At 39.2% G+C, this 23,760-nt stretch overlaps 1 protein-coding gene across 2 annotated transcripts; it reads right to left on the bottom strand.

Moving 5' to 3' along the window:
- On the bottom strand, positions 1–23,023 carry LOC127569335 (thiamine transporter 1-like). Of its 2 annotated transcripts, none has more exons than XM_052013879.1 (6): positions 22,582–23,023; positions 18,403–19,020; positions 17,186–17,414; positions 12,588–12,780; positions 12,346–12,487; positions 1–593 (listed from the first exon to the last, which is right to left on the bottom strand). In XM_052013879.1, exons 1-6 carry the CDS (start codon positions 22,915–22,917, stop codon positions 519–521), a joined length of 1,593 nt encoding a protein of 530 aa, XP_051869839.1. In that variant the 5' UTR covers positions 22,918–23,023; the 3' UTR covers positions 1–518. The 2 variants fall into 2 exon arrangements, with proteins under 2 accessions (XP_051869839.1, XP_051869838.1); XM_052013878.1 differs by lacking the exon at positions 1–593 and adding an exon at positions 7,456–10,958.
- Between the last annotated feature and the right edge of the window lie 737 nt (positions 23,024–23,760).

The following is a 23,760-nucleotide window of genomic DNA, read 5'->3' as shown; positions in this document are numbered from 1 at the left end:
CTAAACTCTTCGTGTGTGTGTGTGTGTGTGTGTGTGTGTGTGTGTGTGTGTGTGTGTGTGTGTGGCAAAGTCCCAAACTCCAAGTTCAGGAATGGTTCTTAAAGTTCAGTTCTGCAAGCCATAAGGTGAAACATGAGCAAGGGCTTCTTCAACAACCACCGTTGTCTGAAGATAAGACGTAGATGTAGAGAAACATAGAGAGAGTAATTACGAAGTCCAGATATTCCACGATGGAACCCAAACGACACTTCAGTGTTTACTCGGTAGTGACTTCCTCACCCCGAAAAGCATCCGAATAGTGGTCGTCCACACACAAATACCTGTTTCCTTCTACAGGTCAACAACAAAGTGAACTCCACTGGATTACTTCCAATTTCCATACATGGATTTCAGTGGCAGACACAGTTATTGTTTCTCATCCATCGATAGAGAAACTAGCAGGCTGGTGTCTCTCTCCCTTCTCTCTCTCTCTCTCTCCCTCCCTTCGACTGACCTCTTCAACAAAATCATTATGTCCTTTATCTTCTGTTGACGTAAGCACGCCACACACACCATCTTAAAGGGACTTTCACCGAGTCCGTAACACCTCCCACCTAAAAAGAATTTTTCCCAAGAAAAATTTTAACCGCGCATACAGTTAGTAATGTTAATAATTATCATGCTACACAACTACAGAATATCAGATTAGTACAGATACATGCTTCCCATATAACATCAGGAAAGACAATCAGCAATCACATTATCTTTGCCTTTAATGTGAGTTATCATGAGATCAAACTCTTGCAGAATTAAACTCCAGTTTAACAGCCTTCTGTTCTTGTTTTTGACTCGGCTCAGAAACACCAATGGGTTATGATCTGTATACACAGTCAATGGTTTCTGAGCGGTGCAAACATATACAATGAAATGTTGCAAGGCTAAAACAAGCGACAGTAATTCTTTCTCTATGGTGGAATAATTCTTTTGTTGCTGGTTCGTGACACTACCTACTCAGAATTAGATGAACCTTTAGGCACCATTACTTTCCCAAAGAAAAGTAAATCCACATTTGCCTTAAATAAAACATAATGCACAATTTTTGATGACTCATTTTAATATTTACATCACAGATATTATAAGGTCAAAGTGCATTTCTATCAAAAAAAGAAATACAAACCCAATTTAAATAGTTTCTAACTGAGCCATTGAATGCATGTTAGTACAATCGCAGATACAGGCATACAGATAAAGTCTCAGTGCAATTATAACGTTCAGTAATACATTTTATTCAAAAATATACAAGACACATGTTGTGCGTAATAAAAATAAGTTACATTAGATCGGCAAAAGCAAACCACATTCAAAATAAATTTAGAGCAAAACAATTAATAAAATTACTTTGAAATGAGTTCATAAATGTAATAAAGATACTTCCCTGCACCTTGTTCATAATATGTGAAGTTCTAATATGCTTTTAAATTTAAAGTGAATTGAATTACCTGCTTAAATCCTAATTTATTGGAACCTTTTGGCCTCTACATCCATATACACACCTCAGTGCCTTTCCATCGAATGCATGTTCCTATTGCTTGATTTGATTCATACAAAATTGAATGTTAATCGAAGTTTAAGAAAAGGAAGGTGCAGCATTTCACCACTCCTTGCATTTTCCCCTCTGGGACAAACAATGGCCTTAAATCATAAAACAACTATGGGAATCTACTACCCATACAAAAGTATTCTCGTTATTGCAAAACAAGTTTTAAGAGAGCCTTCTTCTCTATAACTTAGTGCATCTGTGTTACTGCCTGAATTTTGATGAAAAACTTAACATTCCCCTGGACTTAAGCTTTTTTCCACAACACATTAATCTTGCAACAACATAAATCATACTATATGCAGGAAAATACTCAAGTTTGAAACACTGTCCACACTTCTTAGTCCCAATATAACACTTGAATTCAAAATTCACAATGAATAGTGCGCTAATGCAGGTTATTATCAATATTTGAGGGTACCACCATGAAAAAATTGTCTCACTGTACTAATCAATTTCATTCACTTATTCTCACCTGAATGTTGCGCATACCTCTAATACCTCAGTACTAATGCAATTAAAATGTAAATTCAGATAGTTGTCCAAAACCTATTAGATTTAACATGAGAACTTCAAATACTAAAAATATTTTTCCTGATGTTAATACAATATTCAATACTAATCAAGAAATCTATTACTTCATTTACCTTGACAAACCTAGCAGAGAAGTGACAAAACAATAAGGTATGTACCATTACAATATATTAGTTAACTGTTCAGTTTATGTCTAGTGTTATGCTTCCATTATTGAGAATGATGTGAATTTTGTTAAGAACTGTTAGACATCAAGAATTGTGGACAGCAGCCATTAATACAAATGAGAACCAGGTTTTCCAAAAAAAAAATTCACTTGCAACTTACAAGCAATAATCAAATAGACATCATTGTCTGTTTGATCACAGGTTACCAACTTACAGCAGGAGATCACTTAAGAGATGTACTTTGGAAACTGACATTTTTTTCTATTGACACTTGCACATAGATACTTAATTAAATTATATAACATCCATTCATACTTTAAGGACTTTGAAACCAGCCATGGGACTTTCTGGTTTTGCACCATTATAATTTGCACAGGGCAAAACAACAGATGAGTGTTCCTGTTAAATCGGGCCACATTGAAACTCCCAGGGTGAGATCAGGGAAGAGATCAAGTGGGAACCCTGTCACTTAAAAAGTATAGTTAAATTTCTGCAACTTAACTCATAGTTAAGACATACTTGTTCTGTCATAGTTAAGGTATACTTGTTTGTATCTAGGGAGCCATCCCTCTATACTTTGATAGAAGAACTACATTTTTGGAGTGTCTGAGGTTTTATGCTCAGAACCCTTTAGACCATCCACAGATGTATGAATATTCAAAAGGTGTCTCATCAGTTGAGATGGGCTTCCATTGTAAATATATAATTCTACAAAGCTACTTGTGTGCACCCAAATTGTTGACATAAGCCATGTAATTATAACTATTGAAACAACATTTAATCACCTGCTGTTATCTTTGTGCTTAAAGAGTACAAGATCTCTGTAAGAGGGCTGTATTGCTTAAATGGAAGGAAACTATTCCCCCTACTCATGCTCAATGGTTACAGGATGTTATGTCATATCTAAATTTAGAGAAGATCCATTGCTCTATTTTTGGATCTATTCTGAACTTTCAAATATTATGGGGACCTTTTTTTGAACTACTTTCAAAACCACTGATTTGGTGCTAAATGTACAGATATTGGACAATACTACTATGTCTTTAGGATGTTACTAAACAGCTTTGGTTTTGGTAGTGGGGTTAGATTATTTTTACAATAAAATTATTCCAACTTATCAATATCAATTGATATTTTTTGTTTATCAATATGAAGCATTGTGATCTGTGTGACTCAATATAATCTATTTTGTAACATTTTCTTTTTTTTCCTTTTTCATGCATTTTGTACTTCTTATTTGAAATTAATAAAAAAAATTGACAAAGAAGAGTACAAGATCTCAATATACTTTTGAGAGTGATATTCTCCATTGAATCTTCAAGGAAGGTTCTTCCCAAATATCTGCTTGACATGCTGAATAAAGACCTTTTACATTTACAGCTCCAGTCTCCATGTGGCTCAAAGTCACAACAAGTACAAGATTAATTTTTATTAAGAGAAGCACTGAGGGAAATTGTTCCTTTAGATTACAACTCAGATTTCCAATATCTGCTCAAAATGCAACAAAATTTACATAAGACCTTAAACTGAATAAAACACCAGAAAGCACTTCACAGGACCAAGCAAAATTTAAAACTGAATCAGATGGAGATATTAGAGTAGATGATCAAAGCTCAGTCAAAGAGGAACGTCTTGGAGGAGAAAATGGGTAGAGAAGTGGAGCAGTTTAGAAATCAAAAATCAGAGATTAGGGCTTTGGCAGGTAAAGGCACAGGCACCAATGATGGACCAATTAAATCTGGGGATGAGTAAGAGAACAGAATTGGAGGCATCTGGGTATCTGAGAAACTTTAAAGCTGGAGAATACAGAGTTAGGGTAGGAGAGGCCATGGAGGGAACTGAAAAGAAAGGTGAGAATTTTAAAACTCTACCTAATTGGGAGCAAATAAAGGTCTGGAAACATGGGGATGTTGTGTGACCGGACTTTTCAGCCTGTGATGCAACTTGCACTGTTTTTTTTTTTAAAATGACCTTAAGTGTAAGGAAGTAAAAGAAGAGGGAAGCTGGCCAGCAGTGCATTGAAAGTAAAGGCTTAGTGTGAGGAGAGTTTCAGCAGCATGAACTGAAGCAAGGGCAAAAGTTGCCAATATGTGGTTTAAGTAATGATGTAGATCAACATTATCAGCCTACATTGAAAGATGGGCTGGGGTGAGGAGAGGAAAGGTTGAGGGGAAGACAGAAAATGATTAGGTGGAGGAGGAAAAAAAGAGTCAAGGGGATAAAGGGGACCAGATAGTGGGTTTCCTTGACAAGGTAAGCACAGCAAGGGCATTTTAGGTGATAGAAGCTGGAGAAAAACCCCAGTTTGGTGCTAAAAGAATTCTGTGAAACTTAGTGACGTGTGCCGAGGCAAGGAGGGTCTTGATAAAAACCATCGGGGACAGCTGTTAGAATGGTCTCAAACACAGTAACAAAGAATCTCATAAGTTCCTCCCATTTATTGAAGATGGAGGGGGAGGGAGAAGGAAGCTGGGGCATAGATTTTGAGGCAGCTTGCAATGGAGAAAAGCCTTCATATTCCCAGATGATCCTGAAGCAATGAGCAGTTTGGCAAATGCAAATGGAATTCAAAATGGCTTTATGTAGTCTTATCAAATCTAGTAACGTGGCCAAACCAGTTGCTGCCAAGTCTCTCCAACTTTGTATCTCTTAAGTGAATGGGGACAAGGGTCTGGCAGGCAAAGGGTGGTAGACGTGAGGGGAGGGGAAATAGTCTTATGGGGCCAAGGCATTAAAGGCGGAGGACAGAATATGGTTGTGCAAATAAATGTTATGTTGGAAAGAAGACCAATGACAAAACATTTGAGATGTTCCCAGGAGCAGACACAGGAGGAAGTGGAATTGGGAGGATATAGGAAGGCATTGCCAGAGAGCAATATAGATAAATACTTAAATGTATTAATCTGACCTAGATGCAAGATAAACAACAATTAAAAATACACAAATTCAATTGTTTTTCTCCTCCTCTTTCCAAATCCCTCTACCACAGCCAGTCCAAAGTTAAAAATAAAACTCTGCTCGAGGCTGAGGCTACTGGAATCAATGTGGGAAAGAAGCATACAATGGCAGGGTGAATCCTTTGAATTTGCTTCAAACCAAGGAAAGATTAGGTCTGATACTAATTGTGCACTGGCACTAAAAAGTATTGAAATTACATTTAAAATCTCATAGAAAATTTGTAACATCTACATTGGGAGACAATGACCATTTCAGTTGACCTAGTTGCTTCATTACAAAGCATATATCCGTTACACATACCAGAATAATACTTGATACATCATTATATCAAGTCAATTATAAACCATGATAGCACTTTTTAAAAATACCCTGGACAAGCTGGTACAGACTGACTAACAAAATATTTTAATTCATTCCTTGTTCTTCCCTGAGTCAGCCTCAAGAGGTACTTGCAAACCAAGGATAGAAGGACTGTGGCAGATCAATGATGGGAGGGTGAAAGTCAGATCTGCAGTCAAGAGGAGGTACAGGAGGCAGCAAGGATGAGGTAGTCGGTAGCCCCCGGTTAACCCGCAAAAAAAGTTTCTGGCCCTTTTGGCAAGAGTGGAAAAGGCAAAGGTTGATGGTATTCCCACGGGAACAATGTATGCCTTATGGAAATATCACTGTGCCAGTAAGAAAGTTGAGCCTAGTGCCCCTCCCATGGAAGAACAATCCATGCCTTGGACTGAGGTGGAGAGAATGATTGACAACAGGATCACAGGGACCGATTTGGCGTGGCCCAGTGCTCCTCAACCTCTTGCATCGGGGCCTGGTCAGGGTCCTCAGGCAGTTAGAATGATGAAGCCTCTCCACCAGGGGGACCCAAGGAAGACAAGGGAGAAACAAAGGGTTAACGCTCCGCTGGACATGGGCGCTGAACACTCAGTTACAAGTGGAAACCCAGACCAGCATTAGGGGCCCTTGGTGCAGGTACAGTGGTTATGGGAATCTCACCTTGGGCTGGGTGAGAGCTAACCGGTCACAACCCCAGCCTAAGGGACAGACTGACAAGGCAGAGAGAAGGCTACAGAAGAGGCTGCTTCAGATTAATTGATAAGTTTTTCTTTTCCTTCTCTATTTTATTGAAATGGTTAATGAGTAGTCATTACATACTTCTAATAAAGTAGTTTCTATAACCTTTAACACATGTACAGTGCCTCCTTTGTTTGCAAGTAATACTTGCTGCTGAATCAGGACCGAATATTTCGTTGCACTTACTGAAGCACTAACAAAGATAAATATTAACAGAAATAAATTCTTAATTTGCTTCTCAATGACTAGTTCTATTCACTCAAATTCTACTTCTCCGGTCTACAATACCATCCATGGCTCTAAATCAATGGAATTATGGAGGCGATCACTCCTCCCCTGTGCTTGTTCCGTTTTCTTTGACAAACCTGTCCAATTAATCCCATTCCCCTGCTTTTCAAACTATTTCTTTTTATAAGGCTTCAGTAGAAAGAACCTAGAGCTAGGCAGGTTGTGGCAGCATTAAAAAGACTACAGGTATTACATGAATAGCTGCTTAAAATGCAAATGTAATTGAATATTCCTTTCAATTCCACTACATTTCCATTATAAATCAGTAAATATATTATACTATATTATAAAATAGTTCAAAGGTTATTTCTCCATAACTGGCATGTTTTTAAAAAAGTCTGTATCCAATTAAGATGCTGAGGTTTATCGGTAATCAATCACAAAGAGATGAGTAGCCAAAATGAACATTTTGCTACAGATCAAAATACAAGCTTCAGTTATTTTTTTAATCTCTCCCCACCCCCAAACCCCTTCCTCCAACCCTCATACAAGTGCACTGGAACTCAGTGTACCAATAGCTGATATAAATTTACTCATTCATGTAATTGAAAAGAGTGCAACAATTTACTTGCAAATGATGTATATGATTTGTGAAATGCACGAGTATTACTAGCTAACAGATATTCTTAACTCATATCAAGTCGAGCAAGTAAAGGCTGGAAGGTATGAACATATATAACTGGAGAGAGTTCAAAATTAATGGAGGGGCTGAGACAATCTGATTAATGTCAACAGGTGATATACACCATCACTCAGACTTTGAACATGCTTTAGAAGAGGGTGCCGAGATCCCTAAACCTGCAGATTTGCAGAAAACCTAACCATTTCAAAATCCCATCCTTTGCATAAACACCAAAGTGCAGCACTTTGCTGAAGTTGTGATTAAGGAGCAAGAGTAGCTTCAAGGAAATTCCTGTTTAATGACACTGCAGAAGTGAAGAAATAATCTAACTAGCACTCTAGCTAGTGCTAGTCAGAGTAGGAAGAGTAGCATAGTTGGGATGAATACGTGGCTTGAGCAGTGGTGCAGGAGGGAGGGTTTCAGATTCCTGGGGCATCAGAACCAGTTCTGGAGGAAGGTAGGACCCGTACAAGCCAGATGGTCTACACCTGGGCAGGACTGGGATCAATGTCCCAAGGGGATTGTTTGCTAGTGCTGTTGGGGAGGGTTTAAACTAATATTACAGAGGGATAGGAATCCATGCAGAAAGATTGAGGGAAGCAATACAGAGACCAAAGCAAAAGTTAGAAAAGAGAAAAGTAAGAGAGGAGTGCAGAGAAGTCAAATGCAAAGGACACAAAAGGTTACTATATTCTAAAAAGGACAAAAGGGCACTTTATCTGAATGCCCCTAGTATTTGAAACAAGGTCAGTGAACTTGCAGCACAAATCAGTACAAAGGGGTGTGATTTAGTGGCCATTACAGAAGCATGCTTGCAGGGTGGAGATGATTGGGAATTAAATATCCAAGGGTATCCAGGTAAATTGGAAGAATACACACGAAGGCAAGGGAGGTGGGGTAGCGCTCTTAACTAAGGATGAGATCAGAGTGATAGTGAGACGATACAAGATCCAAGGAGCAGAATATTGAGTCCATCTGGGTAGAGATTAGGAACAGTAAAGGAAAAAAAAAATCACTGGTGGGAGTTGTCTATAGGCCACTGAATAATAACATTACAGTTGCTCAGGCAATAAACCAAGAAATATCTGGTGCATGTAAGAATGGAACGGCAGTTGTCATGGCAGACTTTAACTTCCACACAGATTGGGTGAATCAAGTTGGTCAAGGCAGTCTTGAGGAGGGCTTCATAGAATGCATCAGTGATAGCTTTCTTGAACAGCATGTTAGTGAACCTACAAGCTACATACCATCTTAGATCTGGTCCTGTGCAATGAGACAGGCAAAATTAACGATCTTGTGGTTAGGGATCCTGTTCGAAAGAGTGATCACAGTATGATTGAATTTCTCATGCAAATGGAGGGTGCAATAGTTTGATCTAAAACCAGTGTATTATGCATAAACAAGGGAGACTACAACAGGATGAGGGAGAAGTTGGCTAGTGTAAACTGGGAACACAGTTTGTGGTGGGACAGTTGAGGAACAGTGTAGGACTTTCAAAGATTTTTCACAGTGCTCAACAAAAGTATATTCTAATTAAAAGCAAGGGTGGAGAGAGCCAGCCTTGAATAACTAAGGAAATACATGAAGGCATCAAACTAAAAGCTCATGCATACAAAGTTGCCAAGAGAATCTGGAAACTGGAAGATTGGGAAAACTTTAAAGCACTGATCACTCTTTCCAAGAACCACTAAGCAAGCAATAAGAGAAGATAAATTATGAAAGTAAACTAGCACAAAATATAAAATGGATATTGGAAGTTTTGATAATTATATAAAGCAGAAAAGGGTGGCTAAAGTGAACGTAGGTCCTTTGGAAGATGGAGGAATTAATATTGGGTAATGTGGAAATGGCCGAGGCATTGAATACATCTAACATGCCAAATAGATGTTATTAATGTGATGGAAGGTGAGGACCTCAATACAATCACTAAAGAGATAGTGATGAGCAAACTAGTGGGCCTAAAGGTAGACAAGTCCCCTGGTCCTGATGGGGTGCATCCTAGGGTACTGAAAGAAATGGCAAAAGTTATAGTAGATCCGTTTGTGAATTTACAAAATTCTCTGGTCTCTGGGCAGGTCCCAGCAGATTGGAAGACAGTGAATGTCACACCATTGTTTAAAAAAGGATGTAGGCAAAAGGCAGGTAACTGTAGGCCAGTTAGCTTAATGTCTATAGTCGGAAAATTGCTTGAAACTATCATTAAAGGAAGAAATAGCAGGATATCTGGATAAGTGGTTGCATCAGGCAGACACAGCATTGATTCAGGAAAGGCATTTCCTGTTTGACTAACTTACTGGAGTTCTTTGAGGAAATAACAAGCGCAGTGGATAGAGGGGAAGAGGTTGATGTTGTATACTTGGATTTCAAGGTGGTGTTTGACAAGGTGCCACAAAACACATCCATAAGATAAGGATACATGTTGGGGGTAATTATTAGCATGGATAGATGATTGGTTAACCAATAGAAGGCAGAGAGATGGGATAAATGGGTGTTTCTCTGGTTAGCAACCAGTGGAGAGTGAAATGCTGCAGGGGTCTGTGCTGGGCCCACAACCGTTCATGATATACATTAATAATTTGGAAGAGGGGACTGACTGTAGAGTATCCAGGTTGGTGATGACACTAAATTAAATGGAAAAGGAAATTGTTCAGAGGATGCAGAGAGTCTGAAGAGATATAGATAGGTTAAGTGAGTGGGCAAGGGCCTGGCAGATGGAGTTCAATGTTGGCAAATGTGAGGTCATCCACTTTGGAAGGAAAAATAGATCAGATTATTATTTTGATGGTGAAAGACTGCAGCATACTGTTGTGCAGAGGGACTTGAGAGTTCTTGTGCATTAATTGCGAAGGGTTGGTTTGCAGGTACAACAGGTTATCAAGGCGGCAAATGGAATGTTGCCCTTCATTGCTAGAGGGATTGAATTTAAGAGCAGGGAGGGTATGCTGCAACTGTACAGGGTACTGGTGAGGCTGCACCTTGGAGTACTGCATGCAGTTCTGGTCTCCTTACTTGAAGGATATACTGGTTTTGGAGGCGGTGCAGAGGAGGTTCACCAGGTTGATTCCAGAGATGAGGGGGTTAGCCTATGAGGAGAGTGAGTCATCTGGGATGATATTTGCTGGAATTCAGAAGAATGAGAGGGGTTCTTGTAGAAACGTATAAAATTATGAAAGGAATAGATAAGAGAGGCAGGAAAGTTGTTTCCACTGATAGTGAGACTAGAACTAGGGGAGATAGCCTCAAGATTGGGGGGAGTAAATTTATTATGGAGATGAGGAGGAACTGCTTTTCCCAGAGAGTAGTGAATCTCTGCCCAGGGAAGCAGAAGAAGCTACCTCATTAAGACACAGATTATTGCATAGTAGGGGAATTAAGGGTTATGGGGAAAAGGCAGGTGGGTGGATCCGAGTCCACGGCCAGATCAGCCATGGTATTATTGAATGGCAGAGCAGGCTCAACAGGCCAGATGGCCTACTCCTGCTCCTATTTCTTATGTTCTTATGTCACCACTAATCATCTACAGCACTGAAATTTGTAGTGTGGATAACTGAAGATAACATTGCAAGTGTTATTTCTGCTCCCAAGTCAGCTTGGATGACACTTCATCCCTGCAGTCCGAGGAATCAGAGCTGTTTTCATCTACTCGTACCCCTTCTCTGGGTTTCTTTATAATGCGGTATACACCAAAGATCAGAAAGAGTATTGCAATCGCTGCGAAGTAAATGGTGTAAGCCAGAAACTGGAAAAAGAAACATCACATTCAATAAACAACTCATTTAGTCTTAATGGAAAATAAATTTCAAATAAAGAAAATACTATATAGTATCCCTTATTAATGAGTAGCCAGAATTCTACCATCCTATGTTTTAGCATATATTAATACTGCAGGGGATATTTTACAGAGCACTAAGATATTTAACTAGCAATGCCTCACATTTAATCTTGAATTTGTTTTATCAGACCAGTAGAAACATTGTGCCCTTCACTGACTCACTAAAACAGTGAGCCATGATCTAGCTGTTACTGATGAAAGGGAAAGACAGAGTTTCCCTGGTTGTTCCTATTGAATGGAAGGGGAATAAGGAGGAAGTGCAAAAAGAGAGATCTTTCAGCAATAGAGCCAGAATATTGGCAGCATCAAATCAGTCACAGAAAAGAAAAAAAAAAATCACACAAGCAGCCATAAATGGCAATAAAGATATCAGCATTTTCCTCTGCTGCCAAAGCTGAAGGCTACCCCACAGCCTAAGAAACAATTATAGAAGGTACCTCAAACTACAGCCTCACTTTAAAAAGGGTGCACAGAAAATTTTGTATACTATAATCAATAAAAATTATACTTGCTGACAAGAGCTTCTAGTCAATATATTCAATTTAAAATGGCAAAAACTAACTTCTTGAGTACTGCATGCAATTAAGTTGGATCATGAAACCCACGAGACTAAAAAGGGAAATGTTAACATTATTAGGAAATCAGCTGTGGGATTACTGTTTCAGGGTGAGACTGGAGGAACCAGAGCCTCATCAGGGGCTTGACAAAGATGTTCAAAGTCATGAAGGGTTTAGATAGAGTAATTAAGAATAAAGAGAAATTGTTTCCAGTAGCAGTGGGGTCAGCAACTGAAGCTCATGCTTAAACATAATTGGTGACATGAGGAAAAACAAATTACACAATTACAATGATCAAGGTGGCGTGAAATGGTGGTGGAAGTGGATTCAACAGCCATCCTTGAAAGTGGACTGGACAAATAATTGAAGGGCAGCATTTGCAGAAAAGAACAAGGGTGTGAAACTAACCAAAGTTCTCTTTCAAATGACAGGCAAAGGCATGAAGAACAAAATGTTCACTGTCATTCTGTGTGGTATCTGCTTATTGCAGGTGTCCCATCTTCTTAATGTTCAAGAAGAAAATGCCTTCAGGTGTTTGAACTATAATAGTAAATCTCAGTCAAAAGATGATAGGGATAATTATAAAGACTATTCCCATTGTTTTTAAAAAGGACAGATCAAATGACTGCTTTGGGCACATTAGTGATTTACCAATGAATATTGAACTTCAGCTGTCCTCTTCCCCTCTAGTTAAAATACAGTGATAATTTTATAGCAGTACCAAATTAAATACTTACCTGTCCAAATATGTTTAAGTTCAGCAGGTTGGATTCCACTACAGTCAGAGTCAAGACAGTCTGAAGGACTAAGGCAACAAAAGTGTTTACACCAAACACCAAAGCATATAGTTCCACACTTAGATTTGCAGCAATTTTGTACCTTTGAAAATAAAGAGAGGTAATTACTTTTGAATGTCTCACCCCCACCCCAAAATTAAAGTTAGATTTAATTACACTTCTGAACAAAAAGTTCCACTCACGTTGCAATGGTTATAAGCATCATGTAAATAATTCTGAAAGCTACGTAACAGCTGTAGCACACCCAGATGTTTCGGACAGTGTCCATCACATACAGGACAACAACAATAACAAAGGAAAAGGTGAGAAGTGCAACCTCACTCCACATGGACCATGATATTTTTACATAACCCACGATAAATGCTCCTACTGCACCTACATTTTGACCAAAACAAGAGAGAAAGGGTTAGAAAGGATATAAATGCTTCATATCTTTAGTTAGTTAAAAAATAAAGTATTGGAACTGTATATGTATTGAATTTGTGGGGGGAAAATATGAGCATATATACCAGAATTCTCAAAATAAATGACACAGACTGCAATAAGACAGTTGTACCAGCATCTTGTCATTCAGAAAGGCAAGACTTGGGATTATGAAGCCAGTATTTTACTCATGATAATAGATTTAGTCAAAACTGATCAGATTTCCACAAGGCACTGTACATATAAGTAAAGAGAACATCTGTTTTAACTAACAGCACTGTTTAATTTTGTTTTTCTTTAAAATCAAATACAATCCACTGCGTTCAGATAAAAGGGCCTCAAAAAGAATATTGTGGGGGCAATGAGAAGAATGAAAATAAATAAATTCAATACAGGAATTCTGTGTATTGCAATCTGTGATAAAAGGTCATTTTGAACCAGAGGAAGCAGCCTATATTTAGGGTCAAAGAAAGAAAATCAGCAATCTCTCTTTCATTGTTTGAATTCCTCCAACCAGGTATTTGGTCTTCCACTGTACCAAAATGGCTCTCATCAGAGTCACTAATTACATTTGATGTGATAATAATTTCCTCCTAATATACTTTCCCCCACCCCTCACAGCTGAATCCCTCCTCCTCCAATGTCTCTACACCACTGCCCAGCTGATCAGGGCCACATTTGCCCGACTCCAGTCTTATCTATCCGGATGTGACCAATGAATCATCTCCAATGATTTCTCTTCCCATTTTACACTGTTATTTGGGACAAATAGGAATTATCTTTACAACCTCATCCTATCACTGCAATTTTTGGTTTACCAAGGATAGAATCTGGCCATCTATCTGCCTCCGCTAACCATATGATTGCCTTTGTTACATTAATGGCCAAATGATCCATTTTGCTTAAATGGACGGATCCAATACCCCCTACTACTTTTCAATGGTTCTCCCAAACTATATCATGTTTAAACTTGGAAAATATTAGGAGTGGTACTGTTGATCCTTTACTTAAATTTGAGGAAGTTTGGAGTCCATATATTCAATATTTTCACATGATATAGATCCCCTTATAATAACCTTTCAATTTAGAGGAACGGAGCTGATGACATAATATTGCTGTTCCTATTGAGAAATTTTAGTCCAGTTTTTATTTCTGTTTTTTTTTAAATTTTTTTTTCTTTAGCTTAGTTTGGTTTGATATATTGTTTATAATTTTTCTTATTGTTTTGGGGATTTTTTTCTTTCTTTTATATTTTATAATAAATCTTTTTCTTTTATATTATATTCATTCACTAACAGATCGTTGGATCTACAGATTTTTTTTTATACTTTATTGTTCTTTATAATTATCCATGTCATGATTGTAATACAAAGAGATCAGGAGAACATGTATAAACATTGATATATTAATCTGTATTAATTTGAAAACTAGTAAAAAGATTGAAAAAGAAAGGAATTATCTTTAACTTCAATTGCTTGTCTATACAAAAGCTTTATTTTCCAGACTTTTATTGACAATATGCAGCTCTATTTCACCATCATTGTGTCTATATTGACAGGCTGATTATTCAACATGGGTCACTAGATGAACAAAAATTTCCACAAACTAAATATTGGATGAAGTGAAGCCTTTTTATTCCTTTACCCATATTCAATACCTCAGCTATTGATTCATTCTTCTCCCTGGTTGAAATTCATCCATCCTTCCTGTTACTTTTCACCTCACAGCAAGTGTTAAATCACAAATCCACATCATCACTAAGATTACCTAATCACACTCTGCCTCATTTCATCTGCTGCTGAAACCCTCAGTCATGCTATTGTTCTCTCTAGATTTGACATTCTCAGTGCATTCCTGGCAGGTTTTCCTTTGTCACAAAGGGTAGAACAAGGCATGCACTGGTTACATTCAACTTGCATTAAGTCTTTTTCAACCATCTCTGCTGTGCCTGCTGACCAATCCTGTTCAGCAATGCTTTAAATTTTAAAATTTGCACCCATGTTTTCAAATCACTTAGTGGTCTCATCTCTTCAATTAATATTGGTATTCTAATTTCACCTTAGCCATCTAATTTCTCCAACATTGATGGCTAGGCTTTGTTGCCAAGCCCATGATCTCTGAAAATTGCATTCTTAAACACTTCTCCATATCTCTTTCTCTCCTTTAAGATGCACAATTAAAGCGTCCTCTGACCACCCTTCACTGCTCTGACATCCCACGTGGCTCCAGATCTTTTTTTTGATAATATTGTTCAGTGCGCCCAGCATTTATGCTACCTACATAAATGAGCTGCTGTTCCTATCCATTTGTAAAAATTTTGAGTACATGAACACCTCCTCCCCCCTGCCCCTCCCACCCACCACAAAGAACACTTCAATTTTTAAAATCGCTATACATTTCACTTCTTCCTCCATTGAATATTCTACAACTTGCTTTTCTACAAATTAAGTTTTCATCTTAATCTTAATCTACCAACGAGTCTAATTCCTCCCCAAATTGCAAACAGTCCTCTGTGAATAAAAACAACAGAAGATTAACCATATTAATAGATAGAGTGGACAGTCAATACCTCTTTCCCAGGGCACCAATGCTCAAAACAAGAGGACATGGCTTTAAGGTATTGGGTGGGAAGTTCAAGGGAGATGTCAGAGGGAGGTTTTTCACCCAGAGAGTGGTTGGTGCATGGAATGTGCTGCCTGGGGTGGTGGTGGAGGCTGATACGTTGGTCAAGTTCAAGAGATTGTTAGATAAGCATATGGAGGAATTTAAAATAGAGGGATATGTGGGAGGAAGAGGTTAGATAGTCTTAGGTGTGGTTTGAAGGTCGGCACAACATGGTGGGCCGAAGGGCCTGTATTGTTCTATTACAAACATTAGGCTGGCTGGTCCATGATTGTCCAATTGCTGGTACAACTGGTTTATCTGTTTGAACGTGGGTGATGCTTTGTTCTAAGAATTGTTACAGTGTGAAAGGCAACCTATTAACCAGTTGAACAATTTGCTGGCTCCCTATGTGAGCAATCCAGTTAGTTCCATTTTCTGTCTCTTTCTCCATAGTTTCCAATTTATTTTTAAATTCTGCTTTGTGTGTTTCTAGTTCCCTTCTGAAAGTGGCAATCAAATCTACTTCCATCATTCTTTCAGGCAGTGAATCATAGATTATGATGCAAGATAAGCACAAGTTTCTTCCTGATGTGAACACATGGCACTCCAGTATCAAATTTTCATCTGCCACATATTCACCCATTTTACCAGCCTTTTGAAGTCTATCGTTACCCTCCTCACTATTTACTAAACTTGGAAGCTTATAATATTTGCATACAACGGAAATGATACCCAGTACATCCAAGTCCAAGACAGTAATGCAGAGGAGAAGGAATGGTGGAGAAGAGCAGCATGAAACTTGGGGGACTCCACAGCATACCTCTCCCAGCCTGAAAGGTAGTCATTCCTCTTACCGTTTCCCATCCATCAACTAATCTTGTATCCATTCTATTACTGTCCCTTTAATTCCATGGGTTATTTTGCTGACAAGCTTATAACATGGCACGTATCAAAATGTTTTAAAAGTCTACATACACAAAGTGCTTTACCCTATCCAATCTTGCTAATTCAGTTTAAGAACTCTCAGCCTTTCCAGTACTTCCGCTTTATTTTATATTGAATCTATCAGCATTCATTTGCTCTTTTTCATAGTTTTTAATTAGGACACAACATTCTTCATTAGTTCCTCAGGTCACTGCATCCACCAAAGTGAGGTAATCCAACCAGAGGAGCCATAGAAATACATGGCAGCAATAGATGCTGTTTGGAATTTGCACTGTTTGAATGATACTGGCTGGTTAGACCAGCCGATCGTTCTTGTCTCTTTGTTCCACCTTCAGTAAGATGTCACCTTTCCAATGTGTAGCAAACTGAATGCCAACAGGGTTCAACAGCTTTTAGGTCAATGTTCTACCAAATTTTTCCTATCTAATCCATGCAATATCTACCTTGAACCTTTTCATTCCTACCGAACTTCCATCTTAAAAAGCAAGGCACATTACTCATTGTTCCTCTACCATCCCTTCATTACCTGTTGGAATAATAAACTAATTTAATGTTTCTCTTTATACCTTTGTCCTTTCTGTCCCTTTTGCTGATTCACTTTTAGTTTTCTTTTGCGGTACAAACCATAGAGATGCCTATTTTAGATGAAATTTCTCTTCTAAAGAGGAACTACAGTTTTTCCTGCATTATCCACCTTTTTCAAAAATTGGATCAACAAGGAAGTGAACACAAGTATCAATGGCTTGCAGGAATTTGTGCAGAGAACAAACTCAAATGGCTCATTGAATTAAAAGACACATGAACATACCCAACAGTGCAGATGCAGCTTCCACCATCCCATTGTAAATCTGGGAATTCTGCGAAGGATAAATTTTCTCCCATAATATTTGAACATAGTTCAATATTTGAAAATAGCCACAGGTAGACAATGCCCACCATACTGACCAGCAGAGCAGTGGCCCAGAAGAATAGCACTGCATTAAAGTCTTCCATAGCAATGCAAGGACAATGCAAATACGTTTGAATGGCTTTTTATTCTGAAAAAAAAATGAAAATATATTATTCTCAGATCTTTACCTGTCAAATAACTGTAAGCACTATACTTAACATTTTGAGTCAGGAACAACATCATGTATTTTTGTAGAGAGTGTACAATGCAGCCATTTTTTCATCAAAACTGTGACAAACCAACACTGACATCATGGTATTAAAAGTCAAAGTCATACAGCACAGAAACAGGCCCTTCGGCCTGACTCATCCATGCTGACTGAGATGCCATGTATGCCAATCCCATTTTCCCCACATATACCCACATTCTGTGTGAAAAACCTGCCCCTCAGATCTCCTTTAAATATGTTCCTTCTCACCTTAAACCTACGTCCTCTAGTTTTAGACTCCCCTACTCTTGGAAAAAGATTGTCTATCCATGTCCCCCACAATCTTAAAAGCCTCTACAAGGTCACCCTTCAGCCTCCTATGCTCCAGTGAGAACAACTGCAGCCTATCTGATCGCTCCTTGTAACTAAAGCCCTCCATTCCCAATGTGGGTGACAATATTCTTGAGGCAGCACAAACTCAATCTTTAGCTCAAAAACACATATTTAGCAAGAAGTTCAACTTCCTAAAAAGGTGGAATATCGCTCTGTGTGCCACAGCTCTCTCACCAGCATTCAAGCCCTGGGAATTACAATGAAGTTGGTGAAATCTGCTCTTTACAGTTTTAAATATAATGTAGTCAACACAGAAAAGCAAAGTAAAAAGGTCTCTTGGAATACACAGTGCCAAAAACTTTAGATGAGTAAAAGGTATTCTTACTTACTCTGGATACTTAAATCCTACACGACTTAGCATCCAAGAATAGGTTTAGATTTATTGAAATAGATTTGCTCGTGGAAGCAACTATTTTGATTGGTTCAAGGGAGAGCAAATTCACACAAGATGCACAACCCAAAAAAAATGCACTGCTTCTGATTTCAGCTGCAAGAGTGCAAGAAATAATATAAATAAAAGAATGTGACACATTACCGTAATTTTATGGGTGTACAAGGCGGTATCCATTGGTTCTAAAAGATGGCGAACAACCAAATGTTCAACATCACCATTGTCACAGTTTAGTGGTGATGATTCAAGTCCTTTTGAAGATGATATTGTACCTTCAACTTTGATTTCTTTAGCATTACAGTCTCTTACCACTCTGTGAAAGAACATGCTTTTCTGTGGCATTGGAAGAAGTGTCGATGTAAAAAAGGCAACTGCTGCACAAACTAAGGAAATGACGTTGAGGTGGAAGAGCGATACCTCAGTAAATGAGACCAGTATCTGTCCAGCAATAGATCCCACTGTGTACCCAACCAATGTGGCACATCGACAATATCCAGTTACTTTCTGGTACTTGTTGAAGTCCACTACTGTGTAGATATAGGAGTAATAAGCCACCTCTGATGCAGTCGTCATCCCATAGAATAATTCCACAAACTGCATTGCCAGCAGTCCTTGGGCATACAATAGCATGAACAAGGTCACGACCAAAGCTGCACATTGTATTATGATGACAGGCTTGTAGCGAAGGTAGTCAGTTGCAAGGAAGATGGGAAACAAAAGAACCAGGTAGGAGTAAGTCCACACTGGAAAAACCTGCTTCACCTATTTGGAAACAAAAAAGTCCAAGAGAATTAAATCAAAAGATCAATTTATAACTTTCAATTACTGATTTCCCAATTCAAAGTTATGCTTTTGTTATTAGAAACTTAAATTATTTTCAAAATATAAGATAGTATACCCTAAATCAAATGTTAACCGATGAGAAGCCTAAAAGATTAAAGCTAGTCAGCATTTTATTTTCTTCTGAATCCAAGTTATTCTGAGGAAAAAGCACAGTTGTGAAAGTAATGATTATTCTGTCCTTCTACCTTCCTTACAGGTGCTAACTCATGCTGTAATAGTCCCACAGAAACCTACAAACATCAGGGTCTCACTTCTATGAGCACAGACAGAGAGAAATCAGGCCAACTACTACAAAAGGAGTCACATCTAAAATCTAGATTTATCCAAGTCCTACACAGTTGCCAAGTGAGGGTCATGAGTGCCAATCAAGAGCAAAAGAAGCAGGGCAATTCCTCCTCATCTGCTCCTTCCTGCAAGAGATTAAACTAAACATAGAACCTAGAGTACTGTCCTGGGTGACTAGCTAGCAGCAGAAGGATTGGCACAGAACAGGAACAGTTCTAATGCAAGATAACCGACCTGATGTGTTAACTGTTTCTCTCTCCACAAATTCTGCCTTACTTTTTGGGCAGTTCCAACGCTTCCTGTTTAATTCCATCCGCAATATTTTGCTTTGCATACTCAAGGGTTAAGCATGGCACTTTATTTCGGGTCTATTGGCCTTGATGTTCACATGTACTCTTGTATGGCAATAATTGTTTTCCCTTCATTATCGTGGCTGATTTGCTCTCGAGATTCCATCAATATTAACCTCAAAGTTGAGCCCAGAGTTTTTCAGAAACAACTGAAGCCCCAGAGCAACTCAGTCTCAAAGGAAGGACACCTTCATTTAGGATATTTCATGAATCTGGAGAAGAGGTCGAAAATTCAGCACGAATCAGACTCAAACCTTCAACTACAAAGTCTGTGATGTACTATTGTGTGTGAAGTGGTCTCTTAGAATGAATAGCACTTCATCACAAAGTAGTTCATTGTAAGATTAAAGGGTAAGAAAATGACTATTTTGCCGTGATTGTTACCAATTTCCCACTCTGACATTACACAATCATTTCTGTAATCAGCCCTGCAAACCTGAATTGAAACCTTTTTTCCCCAAAGTGACCATTAAATATTTCAAACAAAAAGGACAAATTTGGTTTATTGGGAAGGAAAGCTAAATCGCATATGTTAAATTTTCTACAGCATTGTGAAAGTATGTTCCACCTGCATCTGAGAAACAAAGGCACAGGGAGGCAGCATGTCCATCATGTCTGTGCCAATTCTTTAGTAGAGCTAGTCCTATAATCTCACTACCTAGTTCCTCCCCCATGATGGTGCGCTTTTTCTTTCTGTGACCAGGAATGGGCTACATGCTGCCTTGCAACAATTAGAAGAACATTTCTGTAAAAGGAAAATACTGGCTAGTATATCAAATGGGTTGTGATCTACTCAATGGAACTTTACAACTGATGCCTGTTGTACTCTTCCTTGGGGCAATGGTGAAGATTCATTTAAATAAGTGGGTCACAGAAAGAAAAATATACCGAGTCATGGGGGAGGAGCTAGGTTGTGAGATTATAGGAATAGTTCTACTAACGAGTTGGCACTGCCTCCTTGGGTCATTATGTTTTCCTCATTATACAAGATTACACAAGTACAGTCCTTGGGCAACATACCATGCCCCATTCATTTGAATGCACCTCAAACAGCTGATCTCAATAAATCTGTTTTATTGACCAGCGAGACAAACAAAAAGTGTCTTTCAGTTCTACAAGCTTTAAATAATTTGAAAGCAGCAAAATCAAATCCAAGCAACTTTCCTATATTACAGCATTTGTTTTCAATTTTTAATTTCCACTATCCAACTCCTCATAGTAGCTTTTGAACAAGAAGTCACATTCTTCAAAATTAAGTACATAAAAGTAAAAGCTTTAAATAATGTAAAATAATTAAATTTCAAAGTTGCATGTCATCTTTTAAAACATATGGAATTATTAATCCAAAACCAAATAATGTGTGCCCCAAGGAGGGGAAATATGGAGAAGTTCGCTGCCTCCCAAATTCACCCATAAAAATATAGGGGCTTAAGTTTTTGGACAAAGGAAAGATCTTAAACAAATAAGGGGACAGATTATGTGGCACGATTAACATCGAGGAAATGAAAATCCAACATTGTTTTCTTAAGTGGGTATATCTGCAGTTAACTTGAAAGTACATAAATTCCTATACTGCCAAAGATACCCTCTTAACTCTTTAGGGTAACCTTTTCATTCTCCAGAGAGAGATAGCCCTGAAAATTGACGTAAGTAAATTTTGGGGCAGTTACTAAATTGATTGCATTCAAAAAAATGGAAAAAAGTTAGGGATAGTTCATTTAAAACATGCAAGTTTTTTTTTAAAAAAGTATTTTGGTTATTTATCATACTTCAAAAATATTTTAACTATAGAGTTTCATTCCTTCAAGAAAAATAAATAATTTGGAGATCGAGATGTTTACTTTTTCTGTTTTATCTCTCCCCCTTAATCCCGCGATTATCCAAATCTTTATTACTCCAAATCTTTATTTAATTATATCACTTATCTAAGTTATTATTTCTACGCTTTAGACCAACAGTGAGTGAGGATTCTTCAAACTGATTAGTGGAAGAACCTTGATGTCCTTTCCTGCTCAGACACCACTGATCCTCTGTAAAGGCCCTTCAAAGACACTGGGCATTTCTCAGCAAGGCGAGACCATTTTGTAACCAACATTAGCGCCCAGGTGTCACTCAGCCTGCGGCTTTTCAAGGATGCAACTCACTGCCACCTTCTCAAGAATAAATGGATTTGGCGATAACTGCTGACATTACGGGATTTGTCGCCGGCAAAGGAAAAAGTGGTAGAGCCCATTCTAATTCCAGTGTAAGGAATGCAAAGAACAACATACTGAAAATATCTTGTTGGGGCTGTCTACATTGCTAAATATCGCCATCATTTTCTGCATTTCAGTATTGTAACATCTGCGGTATTTTGGCTTTAGTTCAGTTTACATAATTCGCATCATTTTGTCGAATCTGCTCTGACTTTTTCTCCTCAGTTATTTTCACGATGCACGGGAGAACTTGAACGTGGGCGCGGGATGTTCCCGGGACGTTTAAAGTGGCGTAACAGTTTGTCTTGTTCATGTCTCACACTTATGACCTTGATGGAGCTAATCCATCAGCGCGACCTTGGATAGTGCAGGGAAGGTCCTTCGTGGCCTTAACAAGGCATCACACCATAGTATCTAAACATGCATCCTCAACGGTTACAGCAAACCCCTGGACTCACGATGACCCGCATAATTCATCATCACACGCGTTTGGCGAGTGCAGCTCTGAACCCAGGACTCAAGAGAACCCCCCAAGTTCAATGAGGACGAATAACGATGCAACCCAACAGTAACCAAAGAACAGTGATGCACAGCATCGCTGGGCGGCTGGACACCACACAGCGACCGGGCGCGCCTCCCCTCTCACTCACCTGTTGCTCCGTCAGGTTTTTGTCCGGTCCCAGCAGGTACGGGGTGAAGAAAGGCTCGAAGGGCCGCACGTTGGAAAAGAAGCCGCAGATGCAGAGGAGGGCAGTGGGGTAGAGCCAGCTGCCGCGGGCGCGCCGCAAGGCTATGCTCTTCACCCTGCCGCTGCTGTCCGTCAGCCTCGGGCCGGCGGGCGCGCTCACTCCCACCCCCGGTCCCGGGCCGGCGGGCGCGCTCACCCCCACCCCCGGTCCCGGGCCGGCCGGCGCGCTCACCCCCACCCCCGGTCCCGGGCCGGCGTTCCATTCAGCCAATCGGCAACTCCTGCAAGAACGCTCCATCAAGGCGCCCGCCTGTCAGGCAAACATGCACCGTGCAAGCTGCCAACACTTGAACAAGCAAAGAGATTGCCCGCACACAACTCTGCAACCCAGTCATTGAACCCGGCTCAAGGACCCCCCCCCCCCCCCCCAACTGCCGGCTTGTTACCAAACGACAAATCGCAAGGAAGAGTTGAGGAGGTGTAGCCGAACGTCATCTGACAGCGACGTGAATCGGAGCAGAAGGTATGACTATCAAGCGAGCTCCTGGTTGTGGCCGCCCTCAGAATTTAATATCTCTTTCACCTCAGTGCAAGCCATTCGAACACTAAACCTACCCGGTTTTACCATCAAGTTGCTGGCACGAACTTGCACCGATTCATTGGTGCGTTTTAGTATTGTAAAGCATATTTAATTGACTGCAAAAGGTAGTCTGATTGCCTTTCCTAATTACAGCAAAGTACACAAAGGCGTTTAAAACAAATGTGAGCGTTGCCACACTTTGCACTTAAACTTTTACTCTTGGCATGTAAAGCAACGAACGATTGTGCTCAATTTAGCAACTCGGACCTCGAATTTAAAAAAAATCCAGAGGGAGTTTAGTGTAGTCACTGTTAGCAGCTAATGAAACGCGGGTGAACGTGATTAAATTTGGTAGGAAGAATAAGGGCAGATAGTATAGAAAAAAAGATACTATTCTGAAAGGAATGCAGAAGCAGAGGGACCTGGGGGTATGTGCGTACAAATCATTGAAAGTGGCAGGGCAGGTTGAGAAAGCATGTTAAAAAGGCATACATAATTTCAGGCTTTATCAATCAAGGCTTGAAATATAGAAGCAAGGAAGTCATGCTGAACCTTTGTAAA

The sequence above is a fragment of the Pristis pectinata genome, chromosome 4 (genome assembly GCF_009764475.1).
Source record: "Pristis pectinata isolate sPriPec2 chromosome 4, sPriPec2.1.pri, whole genome shotgun sequence".
Lineage (NCBI taxonomy): Eukaryota > Metazoa > Chordata > Chondrichthyes > Rhinopristiformes > Pristidae > Pristis > Pristis pectinata.
This window is presented reverse-complemented; position numbering and strand designations above follow the sequence as displayed.